At 47.3% G+C, this 14,035-nt stretch overlaps 1 protein-coding gene across 1 annotated transcript in view; it reads right to left on the bottom strand.

Moving 5' to 3' along the window:
* Positions 1-14,035, bottom strand: part of LOC308293629 (eosinophil peroxidase-like) — a gene marked incomplete at both ends in the record, with an annotated part of 56,328 nt that overhangs the window by 32,142 nt on the left and 10,151 nt on the right. Inside the window, 4 exons of the mRNA XM_080736224.1 lie at positions 996-1,202; positions 2,100-2,229; positions 10,062-10,194; positions 12,614-12,792. Coding sequence (XP_080592350.1) covers positions 996-1,202; positions 2,100-2,229; positions 10,062-10,194; positions 12,614-12,792 — 649 coding nt within the window. The remainder of the gene's footprint in view (positions 1-995; positions 1,203-2,099; positions 2,230-10,061; positions 10,195-12,613; positions 12,793-14,035) is intronic.

Raw genomic sequence — 14,035 nt, 5'->3', positions numbered from 1 at the left:
GCTACTGTTAGAGGTAATATTTCTATATTCTCTATGCAACACATGGCTACTGTTAGAGGTAATATTTCTATATTCTCTATGCAACACATGGCTACTGTTAGAGGTAATATTTATATATTCTCTATGCAACACATGGCTACTGTTAGAGGTAATATTTCTATTCTCTATGCAACACATGGCTACTATTAGAGGTAATATTTCTATATTCTCTATGCAACACATGGCTACTGTTAGAGGTAATATTTCTATATTCTCTATGCAACACATGGCTACTGTTAGAGGTAATATTTCTATATTCTCTATGCAACACATGGCTACTGTTAGAGGTAATATTTCTATATTCTCTATGCAACACATGGCTACTGTTAGAGGTAATATTTCTATATTCTCTATGCAACACATGGCTACTATTAGAGGTAATATTTCTATATTCTCTATGCAACACATGGCTACTGTTAGAGGTAATATTTCTATATTCTCTATGCAACACATGGCTACTGTTAGAGGTAATATTTCTATATTCTCTATGCAACACATGGCTACTGTTAGAGGTAATATGTCTATATTCTCTATGCAACACATGGCTACTGTTAGAGGTAATATTTCTCGTCAACCTTAGAATGGTTAGGGTTAGGGTTGTACCTCTATGGGGAAGCAGAGTGAGTCCCCTGGGTCCTAAAGGGTTAGGGTTAGGGTCCTACCTCTATAGGGAAGCAGGGGGAGTCTCCTGGGTCCTAAAGGGTTAGGGTTAGGGTCCTACCTCTATAGGGAAGCAGGGGGAGTCCTGGGTCCTAAAGGGTAAAGGGTTAGGGTCCTACCTCTATAGGGAATCATGGAGAGTCTCCTGGGTCCTAAAGGGTTAGGGTTAGGGGTGTACCTCTATAGGGAAGCAGGGAGAGTCTCCTGGGTCCTAAAAGGTTAGGGTTAGGGTCCTACCTCTATAGGGAAGCAGGGAGAGTCTCCTGGGTCCTAAAGGGTTAGGGTTAGGGTCCTACCTCTATGGGGAAGCAGGGAGAGTCTCGGCTGCAGCTGCGGCTGCAGTCTGCTCCCGTCCTGAAGGCGGCGCTGCTGGGGCTCTGTGGGGTGAGCGCCACGTCGTGGTCCACCCATTGGCCCCACTCCACCAGGAAGTGGGACAGCCCGCCGTCCAATGAGATGCTGTCGTCTGGCGTGTGCAAAACCTCCTGGGAGACCAGCCGCACCTGGGGGAGGGGTACAACTAACACACTGGGTGCCCACAAAAAAGTACCAAAAAGTACTATAGTCATAAAACTTCATTCTATTGCAGTACGTTAAAGCATAAACCCAATTTCCAAACATTCCAATTTCTGACTTTTTGGCCAAATGTCAGATCAAACCAACGATTTAAAACTTCAGATTTGTTTTTGCCAATTGTCAAATATAAATACTAGTCTTAAAGCTATATTGTGTAAGTTGCTCAACTAGTGGTCAGTAGCAGTAAAGCAAACCGCGGTGGCCGCGGACCAGGCCTTCAGACCACCGCCTCGCCGAGCCGAGCCGAGACGCATCCATCGAGGTCTCTCGTGTGCCAACATCTCGTGTGCCAACATCAACATCAACGTCAACTCATCAAACTCTTTGTTGTCTCCCAGTGCCCAGGACAGGGAAACCTCGCTCTTTCAACGAGTCATTCTTTCCACTGTGAGCGTCGGCAGGTTAGCATTCACCAGCATCACGGTTACTGAGGTTAGGGTCAGGGTTTGGGTTAGGGTTAGGCATAGAGGTTAGCATTCACCAGGTTAGGGTCAGGGTTTGGGTTAGGCATAGAGGTTAGCATTCACCAGGTTAGCGTCAGGGTTACTGCATGAGGTTAGGGTCAGGGTTTGGGTTAGGGTTGAGGCATAGAGGTTAGCATTCACCAGCGTTGGCAGGTTAGCATTTCACCAGGTTAACATTCACCCGCGTCGAAAGAATGAACCGTCGAACAGATGCTATGTTGTAATGTGTGTGTGTGTGTGTGTGTGTGTGTGTGTGTGTGTGTGTGTGTGTGTGTGTATGTGTGTGTGTGTGTGTGTGTGTGTGTGTGTGTGTGTGTGTGTGTGTGTGTGTGTGTGTGTGTGTGTGTGTGCGTGCATTACGGGAGGCAGTGTGTGGTTGTGGTAGGTGTGTTCGGGGGTCCATCCTCGGGGGGTCCCTGTGACGTCCTCGTACTCTGCAGGCAGCCAGCGGGAGTAGGGGCTGTTGGCGGACCCCCATCTGGGGTGGTCCCTGGAGAGAGAGAGAGAGAGAGAGAGAGAGAGAGAGAGAGAGAGGGTTAATTCTAGTCCTAGTCTTTGTCGCAAGCTACTATGAAAACCTCCACCGGCTGTCCCTCCGTCAGTCTGTCACGTCACACTTTTTCCCCTACTCGTATCTCCAGCACCGTTTCCCCTATCTATGCCAAACTTTGCACACAAACTCCTTGGCTGCCAAACCACAACCTCCAACCTGATTTCTCACATGGCCCTCTTCTAGCGCCACCATGAGGTTGCCTTTTGCAGACAACATTTTTGGACACTGCTCCTACAGATTTTGCCCTAAAATCACACAAAGCGGTACACAGTATCTCTAAAGTCATGTCATCAACATGGATCTGTCCCATTTCCCATATTCCCTCCTGATTGGCTACGATTGCCTTCTAAAGTTTGTTTATCTCCCAATTAGGAGACTGACTATATCTACTGCATACTACTGTGTTCTATCCGTCTGTCTTTCAATGTCATATGAGATATATATAAAGAGGTTCCTGTGTAAACCAGTAAGACTCCCTAATCGGGAGATAAGCGACCGTCAGGTCACAGTATACACAAAGAGGCCTGTAAGTAAAAACCAGTAAGACTCCCTAATCGGGAGATAAGCGACCGTTGGTCGCTTATCTCCACAAATAGGCCAAAAGTTTGTTTTACCAATTATTACACTCTATGTGAACATTTACATCAACAAATCCCAAGTACTATGCAGAACGACCCATTTCAAGTTTTTAATGTACAACAATATTTAGAAAATAGATCTACAAGCTCACAATGCTACGCATTGTTCTCGTCCCTTATATTCCCATAGGTTATATGGAGATCTCAGTGTTTGTCAGTCCTTGTTCATGTACAGTATGCCCATATATGGACATCTCTATATCTACTGTAACAGTCCTTGTCCCTTTATGCCCATATATGGAGATCTCTTAACTGTAAGTCCTTGTCCCTTTTATGCCCATATATGGATATTCCTGATGTCATCAGTATATGAACATATATGGGCTTTCTGATATGCCCATATATGGAGATCTCTTAACTGTAAGCCCTTGTCCCTTTTATGCCCATATATGGATATCCCTGATGTCATCCGTATATGCCCATATATGGGCTTTCTAATATGCCCATATATGGAGATCTCTGTATCTCCATATATGGGTATAAAAGGATACTTCAGGTCTGACATCAGGTTTGTTTATATTGGGTTGCTAGGTTTGACATCACAAACTCCATGGGCCATCTGACCTAGAAATCTATATTTGGGCATAGATGACTCATCGTGACCTCATCATGATTTCAATCGCTATAAAAGGACTCTCAGTGACATACACTCTCCACAGATAAAGCAGTCAACCAGCCTACCAGTCAACCCATTCTTTGATTACTTTGTACAACTAGATTAACTTTTCAATGGCATCCCCACTGGAATTGACCGAAATGTACGACAGACAATGCCGGTCTTATATAGGGGTCATTTGTGTACGGTGTGATGTCATACTGATGTCAGCAGTGTGATGTCATACTGATGCGGAGATATGAGCAGGGCAAAGGTGTGACGTGTGACGTTATCTCCATATATGGAGGGATGTATTGGTTATCTCCATATCTGGAGATTCAACCTTCAACGATTTTGACATCTTGTTACTAATCTGTCGGTAGATAATGCCGGTCTTATATCACAGCCTCCACCTCTCACGTCATACGGGCAGCCATAGTTACACCTGGAATGTTGAATCTCCATATATGGAGATAACCTACGCATCACACAAAGTCTGACCTCACCAGCCCATACTTGGGCATGGACGACTTATATCTCCATATACGGAGATGGCCATATATGGAGATACGATGACATCACAGAGTCCACAGCTGATGATGTGGCGTGATGTCATACAATACACAAACAAGCCCTATATAAAGGGGCAATTCTCACCAGGGAAGAGAGCATTCCCCACTAGCTGAGTATCTTAAGATGGTTGGATGTGATGATAAGCTAGTTGATCCTGGCGATAAGGTCTGAGTCGAGGAATGCTCTCTTCCCTGGTGAGAATTGCCCCTTTATATAGGGCTTGTTTGTGTATTGTATGACATCACGCCACATCATCAGCTGTGGACTCTGTGATGTCAGAGTGATGTCAGCAGTGTGATGTCATACTGATGCGGAGATATGAGCAGGGCAAAGGTGTGACGTGTGTGACGTGTGACTCAGGGACGGACTCAGGGACGGACGGACGGACGGACGGCCGGTGGAGGTTTTCATAGTAAACTGCTCCCTGACGGTCGCAATAAAATGGTAAATGGTGCATTCATATAGCACTTTAATCCAAAGCACTTTACATAGATTGTGCATTACATTCACCCATTCACACACACATTCATACACCGGTGGCGGAGGAAACCATGCAAGGCACCAACCTGCTCACCGGGAGCAATTAGGGGTTCAGAGTCTTGCCCAAGGACTCTTCGACATTGACTCAGGGGGAGCCCGGATTCGAACTGGGAACCCTTTGGGAGCCCTTCGTGCTCTAATAACGGTTTCTCTACCCCTGAGCTATGCTGCCCCATAAATGGCATTGGTTCCAGCCACAAGTTTGTATGACAAACGGTTGATGAGTAAAGCCAAATAAAGTTTTGGCCAATCAGAGGAGGGGGCGGGGCAAAGTTAAACCAATTAAGGTGAAGGACTCTTAATGACGTTAATTGACACCACCCACAAGTGTGTACGACAAACAGTTAATGAGTAAAGCCAAATACATTTTGGGCCAATCAGAGGAGGGGGCGGGCTAAGGGGTCCCTGGGGGTCCGTGGAGGTCCGCGGGTCCTGAAGGTTGGATAGGGGCAACGATGGTGGAGATATGATTGTCAAGGTATTGAATTATATACTATACTGTACTGGTTGAGTGACAGACCTTGTAGCCAATAGAATGTTCTGTAACCAGATGTGACGTCATTAAGAGGAGCCAGCAGTCAAGGTCGGTAGGCGCGCACAGCTCAGGCGTGGTTGTTGTTGTTAGGCTTTCATGCCACTGTTCCACTGCTTTTGCACGTTACAATAAAGTGGGGCTCCTGTGGAGTTCTGATACCGTTCATCAGCCTCATTTACTTGACATGGTGTCAGAAGTTTAAGAGAAAGAACCGACGCGATGGCGAAGTTTAATCCACCGGACAACTTTAACTTTGAGCGACCGTCGGAATGGCCCGCCTGGAGACAGAGATTCTCCCGCTATCGGTCGGCTACAAAGTTGGGAGCTGAAGACGGAGAAGTCCAGGTTAGCACTCTCATCTATGCCATGGGCAATGAAGCGGAGAATATATTCAAGTCCTTTACCTTCACTGGGGACGAGAAGGAGGACGATTACAAAACGGTGCTGGATAAATACGACGCCTACTTTGTACCAAAAAAGAACCTTATACACGTGAGAGCGTGCTTCTATCAACGTGTACAGAAACAGGGGGAATTAGCAGAGTCATACATCAGAGCGCTCTACGAGCTAAGTGAGAACTGTGACTTTGGACAATCAAAAACTGAAAATATCAGAGACAAACTGGTCATTGGCATCCGCGACAGAGAACTATCCAAGAGATTGCAACTGATGCCCGAACTCACCCTAGAGACGGCTATACGGATGGTGAGGCAAGCGGAGGACGTCGATGAGCAGATGAGCCAACAGATGCAAGCCTCGCTTAACGTCCAGGAGGTGACACAACGGCGACCGTGGAGGAGAGGCGAGAGGCAGCCTGCTAAGGAGACGAGTGGCAGGGGGGACCAAGCCTCGTCAGGAGACTACAAATGTCGCCGGTGCGGTAAAGAAAAGCATAATTCTCAAGCCAAATGCCCAGCATTAGACACAGAATGTAGAAAATGTGGGAGAAAGGGCCACTGGGAAAGACTGTGTTTTTCTAAGTCAGTGAGAGAGGTTACTCAGGAAAATAATGACGATGAGGAAAGCTTTTACCTGGGGGCGGTGAGCAAAATACACCAGGGCAGTGCAGACCACTGGTCAGAACAGATACAAATAGGACACACACCAGTTAAGTTCAGGATTGACACTGGTGCCGACGTTACTGTAATGAACCAAGAGACATTCAGAGCACTTAAACCTGAAAGACAGCTAGTAGAGTCTAGGGGGCTACTAGACAGTCCGGGTGGGGCACTGGATATAATGGGACAGTTTACAGCCAGTACACTTCACAAGCAGAGAAAGTACATTTTCACCATTTACGTAGCAAGAGGGTCTACGGTCAGCAACCTACTAGGCAGAGAGACAGCGGTAGAGATGGGGCTGGTTAAAAGGGTACAGCAGGTCAGAGCAGCAGCAGGTCTTCAGGGGACAATGAAAACAGACCCAGTTAGGATCCACCTGGAGGACGGAGCTGTGCCGTATGCTGTACACACTGCCAGAAGGGTCCCTCTACCACTCCTACCTAAAGTCAAGACAGAGCTTCAGAGAATGGAAGAGCAGGGCGTGATAGAGAAAGTCACGCAACCTACTGACTGGTGCGCACCCATGGTGCCAGTCATGAAACCAACAGGAGCAGTGAGGATCTGCGTTGGACTTCAAAAGCTCAACGAGAACCTCAGAAGAGAGAGATATCAACTGCCAACGACAGAGGAGACTCTGGCCAAGCTCTCAGGTTCCACAGTCTTCACATCTCTGGATGCGGCATCCGGCTTCTGGCAGATACCGCTGCACGAAGACAGTAGCCTCCTAACAACCTTCATTACACCGTTTGGGAGGTACTGTTTCAAGCGGCTGCCGTTTGGGATAAATATCGCACCAGAGATTTTTCAGCGGAAAATGAATGAACTGTTGGAAGGACTTGAGGGCGTGGCAGTGTACATGGACGACGTAATTGTCCACGGCAAGGACATGACTACACACGACCAACACCTGCAGAGAACACTAAAGAGAATGGAGCAGGTTGGTCTCAAACTCAACGAGGAAAAATGTGTGTACAGACAAGCAGAACTGCGGTTCCTGGGCCACATTGTGGATGCCAGTGGAGTACGAGCGGACCCGAGCAAAGTCAGTGCCATCAGTGAGCTACAGGCACCCACAAATGTGCATGAGTTAAAACGTGCGCTAGGCATGATTAACTACATGAGCAAATATATCCCAGACCTGGCATCAGCAGCAGGTCCTCTGTATGAACTGCTGAAAGAGAGAAACATGTGGACATGGGATCAGCCACAACAGCAAGCGTTCCAGAGACTGAAGGAAGACCTTATCACCTCACCTGTCTTGGCCCACTATGACCCAGAAAGACAGACAGCTGTCTCAGCAGACGCGAGCAGCTATGGGATAGGGGCTGTCCTTCTACAGCTGCACAGCGGGGAAAGCTGGAAACCGGTCGCGTACTGCTCCAGGAGACTGTCGGATGCAGAGACTCGATACGCGCAGATCGAGAAGGAATGCTTAGCAGGGGTGTGGGCCTGTGAGAGGTTCCAAAAGTACCTGGTTGGCATGGGCAGTTTCCGACTCATCACAGACCACAAGCCATTGGTGCCTCTGATAAACTGCAAGGACTTAGATATGGTGCCAGTGAGGTGTCAGCGACTCCTGATGCGACTGATGCGGTTCAACGCCAGGGCAGAATATGCACCAGGGAAAACCCTGGTCATCGCAGATACCCTGTCACGCAGCCCTGTGGAGAGCAGGGACAACACCACAGAGAAGGTCATCGAGTGTCACGTTAATGCTGTTACTCACAGTTGGCCAGTGTCACAGCACAAACTGGATGAGATCAGAGCTGCTACGCAGGAGGACGAGCAGCTACAAAGTGTATGGAAGCTGACCGCAGAGGGATGGCCTACACATGTGAGTAGCACACCACTCAATGTAAGAGACTATTATGCAGTGAAAGACTCGTTGTCAATATGTGAGGGCCTTGTGACATTAGGATGTCGTATTGTGATTCCACAGTCCATGAGACAGGAGATGCTGGAGCGTGTGCATGACGGACACCAAAGCCTGTCGAAATGCAGGGAAAGGGCTCATGAGACTGTGTGGTGGCCCAAAATTTCTGCTGATATCAAACAGAAGGTGGAGACATGCCACTTTTGTCAGACAAACAAGCGTACACAGCGCAAGGAGCCACTGCACCCCACCCCTTTGCCTGAACGTCCGTGGCAAAAGTTAGCAACAGACTTGTGTGAACATAATGGCAAACACTACTGTGTTGTGTCAGACTATTACTCACGGTACCTGGAGATATTACAGTTGACCTCGACTACTACAGAGCAGGTTGTGAAAGTACTTAAGGCCACCTTTGCCAGATTCGGGGCCCCGGACCAAATCCAGAGTGATAATGGGCCATCGTACAGTAGCGAGGCTTGGAAGGACTTTTGCAAACAATATGACATTGAGCACATCACATCCAGCCCACACAACCCACAGGGTAACGGGCATGCAGAGCGCGCTGTGCAAGCTGCAAAACGCATACTCAAGCAGGATGACCCTGTGTTGGCATTGATGTGCTACAGGGCGACACCAACGGCTTCGACAGGTGTGAGCCCGGCTGAGTTACTTATGGGACGTAAAATCAGAACCACACTCCCTACGCTAAAAGGGAATCTGGTTCCCAAGTGGCCAGATACGGACATCATCCGACGCAGGGACGCAGAAGCCAAGCAGCAGCAGGCATTCTACTTCAACAGGAGACATGGAGTGAAAGAGTTACCACAGCTACAGGCTGGAGATAATGTCCTACTGAAGCTTGACGGAGAAAAGAGATGGAGAGGACCAGCATCTGTCATCGGTGACAGCTGTACGCAGCGCTCGTATCAGGTGAACACACCAGGAGGAGGCGAGCTGCGACGGAACAGACGGCACATACAGTGTGTGCCGCAAGCAGCGACAGGGAATACAGAGCCTATTGGACTGTCACTGAACTTTGAGTCAGAAAGTGATGACACACAACATCAGGGCTCTTCTCAGGGACAGGGGGAGAACTGTGGGCCTGTGAGAAACATACCTGAAGGTTCGTTGGTGACACGCTCAGGTAGAGTGTGCAAACCCGTTGTGAGAATGAATTTGTAAGCCATGTGATTATTTGAAAAAAAAATGTGAAAAAAAGACACTCTGTAACACACGTTGAATGTTAAAGACGGAAACTGAGGGTGCATGTTTTGTTGTTTACTATTGTGGCTATTGGAAAGTACATATTTCATTGATTTTCGATACTGTTAAAAAAAAAAAAAAAAAAAAAAAAGAGGGAAGTGGAAACAAGTTATAATACTGTTGTGAAGGGGACATTGATTTGAGGGGGAGATGTCAAGGTATTGAATTATATACTATACTGTACTGGTTGAGTGACAGACCTTGTAGCCAATAGAATGTTCTGTAACCAGATGTGACGTCATTAAGAGGAGCCAGCAGTCAAGGTCGGTAGGCGCGCACAGCTCAGGCGTGGTTGTTGTTGTTAGGCTTTCATGCCACTGTTCCACTGCTTTTGCACGTTACAATAAAGTGGGGCTCCTGTGGAGTTCTGATACCGTTCATCAGCCTCATTTACTTGACAATGATAATCTGATAAAAGTCAGATAAGGCAAAAGTGTGACGTGACGTGACAGACAGACTGACGGACTGAGAGACGGACGGACAGACAGCCGGTGGAGGTTTTGATAGTAAATGCGACCTGACGGTCACAACAAGCCTTAGAGCTTACTAGGATCTCCTTTTAGTTGACTTTGTACCAGTGAACTGTACTGTCATGAAACATTTCCTATTGCAGCCTGACAATAAATGATCAATCAATCATCAATAGTTAGTTGTGTAGGTGTGTAGTTAGTGTGTAGTTCTAGTTGTGTACCTGTTGTTGCACTCCCCGCTCTCAGAGCGGTATCTGTCAGTCAGACAGTCGTCATGGCAACGTGGAAGCTGCAGCTCATTGGAGCATCCTGTCACCTTGAGCAGGAAGTCCACGTCCTCGTTGCCTAGGAGATCTACACACACATGCACGCACACACACACACACACGCGTGCACGCACGCACGCACACGCACACGCACGCACAAGTGCATGTGTTATTGTTGTATTATAGGAACACAGAGTTGCACACATGTTGAACCAATGGACAGGGTTAAAAAGCCGCTCCTGACTGAATTAGGATTGGGATTTCTGTGTGGAGTTTGCATGTTCTCCCCGTGTCCCCTAGGGCCGTGGTTCTCAACCTGTGGGTCGGGACCCCCAGAGCGGTCCCCAAATTATTATTATTTTATTTATTTATTTATTTTTTAATTTTTTGGGGGGAACCTATTAGTTCAGTGGCACCGATGGAACACGCAAAGTACGGACGATCTGCAAAGTTATGTATAGCAACATAACTAAATATGTAGCAAAAAAAAAAAAAAAAAAGAAAGCCAAAGGTGTGATTATAATTACATCTAACGATGCTTCTCCTCCATTCACGTTTGGTGAATGTAGCCTTGGCCAGGAAAATTTGATGTCTTCAGGTGGTAACCATCGATCGTAAGGTGTTTCGACCCGCAAACCACAACACCCTCCTGATGGCCGGTTCGGCAGTGGTGGCCAAATCACTGCCCATCTCCTCCTCCTGACCAAGGCTAAACTCCCCTCTCCTGCTCTATTTGTTTTACCCCAACAAGAGGCTCCTCTGGGGAGGTATTGGGTGGGTCCCTCCTGAGGTCTTGAGGTGACACAGGTGCGTAGAGTTCTCCAGTACTGTGGGGTTATTCCTGCCTGGAGTTCTCCTTCGTCTCACCAACTCACCAACCAAGTTGTGCGCTGCACCTGTGACCCCTCTTCTCCACACTTGGTCCTGGCTTGATGTATTTTTACCTTTTGTGTTCCTGCAGATGTTCTCGCAGTGACACTTTACTTCCAAATTCTCCCCAGCTGATGTTGTTTAGGTGAGCCATCTCGTTAGCTGTGATTAGTTAAGGGCTGTTAGCGTTATGTTTGTATTGTTCTCCTCCATTCACGTTTGGTGAATGTAGCCTTGGCCAGGAAAATTTGATGTCTTCAGGTGGTAACCATCGATCATAAGGTGTTTCGACCCGCAAACCACAACACCCTCCTGATGGCCGGGTCGGCAGTGGTGGCTCTATCAAATAGAATTTTGTATCTAGCTGAGGATGAGCAATATGTTCTTTTTTTATTTATTTATTTATTTTAATTATCTCCCGAAATTGGATTATACCTCTTGCAGATCTGGTGTCAGGTTGGTGGTATGAACCATAACATGGTGTTAGGTTGGTGTAAACCATCTCTTACCTCCTCTAGGGTCAGGTTGGTATAAACCATCTCTTACCTCTAGGGTCAGGTTGGTATAAACCATCTCTTACCTCTAGGGTCAGGTTGGTATAAACCATCTCTTACCTCTAGGGTCAGGTTGGTATAAACCATCTCTTACCTCTAGGGTCAGGTTGGTATAAACCATCTCTTACCTCTAGGGTCAGGTTGGTATAAACCATCTCTTACCTCCTCTAGGGTCAGGTTGGTATAAACCATCTCTTACCTCCTCTAGGGTCAGGTTGGTATAAACCATCTCTTACCTCCTCTAGGGTCAGGTTGGTATAAACCATCTCTTACCTCCTCTAGGGTCAGGTTGGTATAAACCATCTCTTACCTCTAGGGTCAGGTTGGTATAAACCATCTCTTACCTCTAGGGTCAGGTTGGTATAAACCATCTCTTACCTCCTCTAGGGTCAGGTTGGTATAAACCATCTCTTACCTCCTCTAGGGTCAGGTTGGTATAAACCATCTCTTACCTCTAGGGTCAGGTTGGTATAAACCATCTCTTACCTCTAGGGTCAGGTTGGTATAAACCATCTCTTACCTCCTCTAGGGTCAGGTTGGATCAGGGTGTTGGGTTCATATCTTACCTCTAGGGTCTGTAGGTACAGGGTGGTTCATATCTTACCTCTAGGGTCTGTAAGTACAGGTTGGTTCATGGTGCTGGTGTAAACCATCTCTATCCTCTAGGGTCAGGTTGGATCATGGTATAGATCTTACCTCTAGGGTCAGGTTGGATCATGGTATAGATCTTACCACTAGGGTCCGGCTGACTCATAGTGCTGGTATAAACCATCTCTCTAATCAGCTCCACTGTGTTGTACAGAAGCTCTAGGGTCAGGGTGGTTCATGGTATAGATCTTACCTCTAGGGTCAGGTTGACTCATGGTATAGATCTTACCTCGGGGGTCAGGTTGGCTCATGGTGCTGGTATAAACCATCTCTCTAATAAGCTCCACTGTGTTGTACAGAAGCTCTAGGGTCTTACCTCTAGGGTAAGGGTGGTTCATGGTATAGATCATACCTCTAGGGTCTGTAGGTACAGGGTGGTTCATATCATACCTCTAGGGTCTGTAGGTACAGGGTGGTTCATGGTATAGATCTTACCTCTAGGGTCAGGTTGACTCATGGTGCTGGTATAGACCATCTCTCTGATCAGTTCCACTGTGTTGTACAGAAGCTCGGCGGATCGGATGTGACTCCTGGTCTTGGGTCCGGTCTGTTTGAACTGGGCCAGGAGGTCGCTGGGTCTTAGTGCCCCTCCCTCCGAGAGAGACGCCTTCACCCTACAGCCACAATAACAACACATATTCAATCAACTTATATCTATCCGTGTTCTGTTGTGGCAATTCACCCTGCCGATGACATTTAACAGCCTTGTTATTGCGGCCGTCAGGTCGCAGTTTAGTTGCGACCGTCAGGGAGCAGTTTACTATGAAAACCTCCACCGGCCGTCCGTCCGTCGGTCGGTCACACGTCACACGTCACACCTTTGCCCTGCTCATATCTCCGCATCAGTATATAGGGCTTGTTTGTTTATTGTATGACATCACGCCACATCATCAGCTGTGGACTCTGTGATGTCATCGTATTGCATCAGTATATAGGGCTTGTTTGTTTATTGTATGACATCACGCCACATCATCAGCTGTGGACTCTGTGATGTCATCGTATCTCCATATATGGCCATCTCCGTATATGGAGATATAAGTCGTCCATGCCCAAGTATGGGCTGGTGAGGTCAGACTTTGTGTGATGCGTAGGTTATCTCCATATATGGAGATTCAACATTCCAGGCAATGCTCTCTTCCCTGGTGAGAATTGCCCCTTTATATAGGGCTTGTTTGTGTATTGTATGACATCACGCCACATCATCAGCTGTGGACTCTGTGATGTCATCGTATCTCCATATATGGCCATCTCCGTATATGGAGATATAAGTCGTCCATGCCCAAGTATGGGCTGGTGAGGTCAGACTTTGTGTGATGCGTAGGTTATCTCCATATATGGAGATTCAACATTCCAGGTGTAACTATGGCTACCCGTATGACGTGAGAGGTGGAGGTTGTGATATTTGTGGATTAGGGAGTCTTACTGGTATCAAAACCTCCACCGTCCGTCCGTCCGTCCGTCCGTCGGTCACACGTCACACCTTTGCCCTGCTCCTATTACGATGACATCACAGAGTCCACAGCTGATGATGTGGCGTGATGTCATACAATACACAAACAAGCCCTATATAAAGGGGCAATTCTCACCAGGGAAGAGAGCATTCCCCACTAGCTGAGTATCTTAAGATGGTTGGATGTGATGATAAGCTATAAGCTTAGTTGATCCTGGCGATAAGGTCTGAGTCGAGGAATGCTCTCTTCCCTGGTGAGAATTGCCCCTTTATATAGGGCTTGTTTGTGTATTGTATGACATCACGCCACATCATCAGCTGTGGACTCTGTGATGTCATCGTATCCATATATGGCCATCTCCGTATATGGAGATATAAGTCGTCCATGCCCAAGTATGGGCTGGTGA

The sequence above is a fragment of the Nannobrachium achirus genome (assembly GCF_963921795.1).
Source record: "Nannobrachium achirus genome assembly, chromosome: 11".
NCBI lineage: Eukaryota > Metazoa > Chordata > Actinopteri > Myctophiformes > Myctophidae > Nannobrachium > Nannobrachium achirus.
This window is presented reverse-complemented; position numbering and strand designations above follow the sequence as displayed.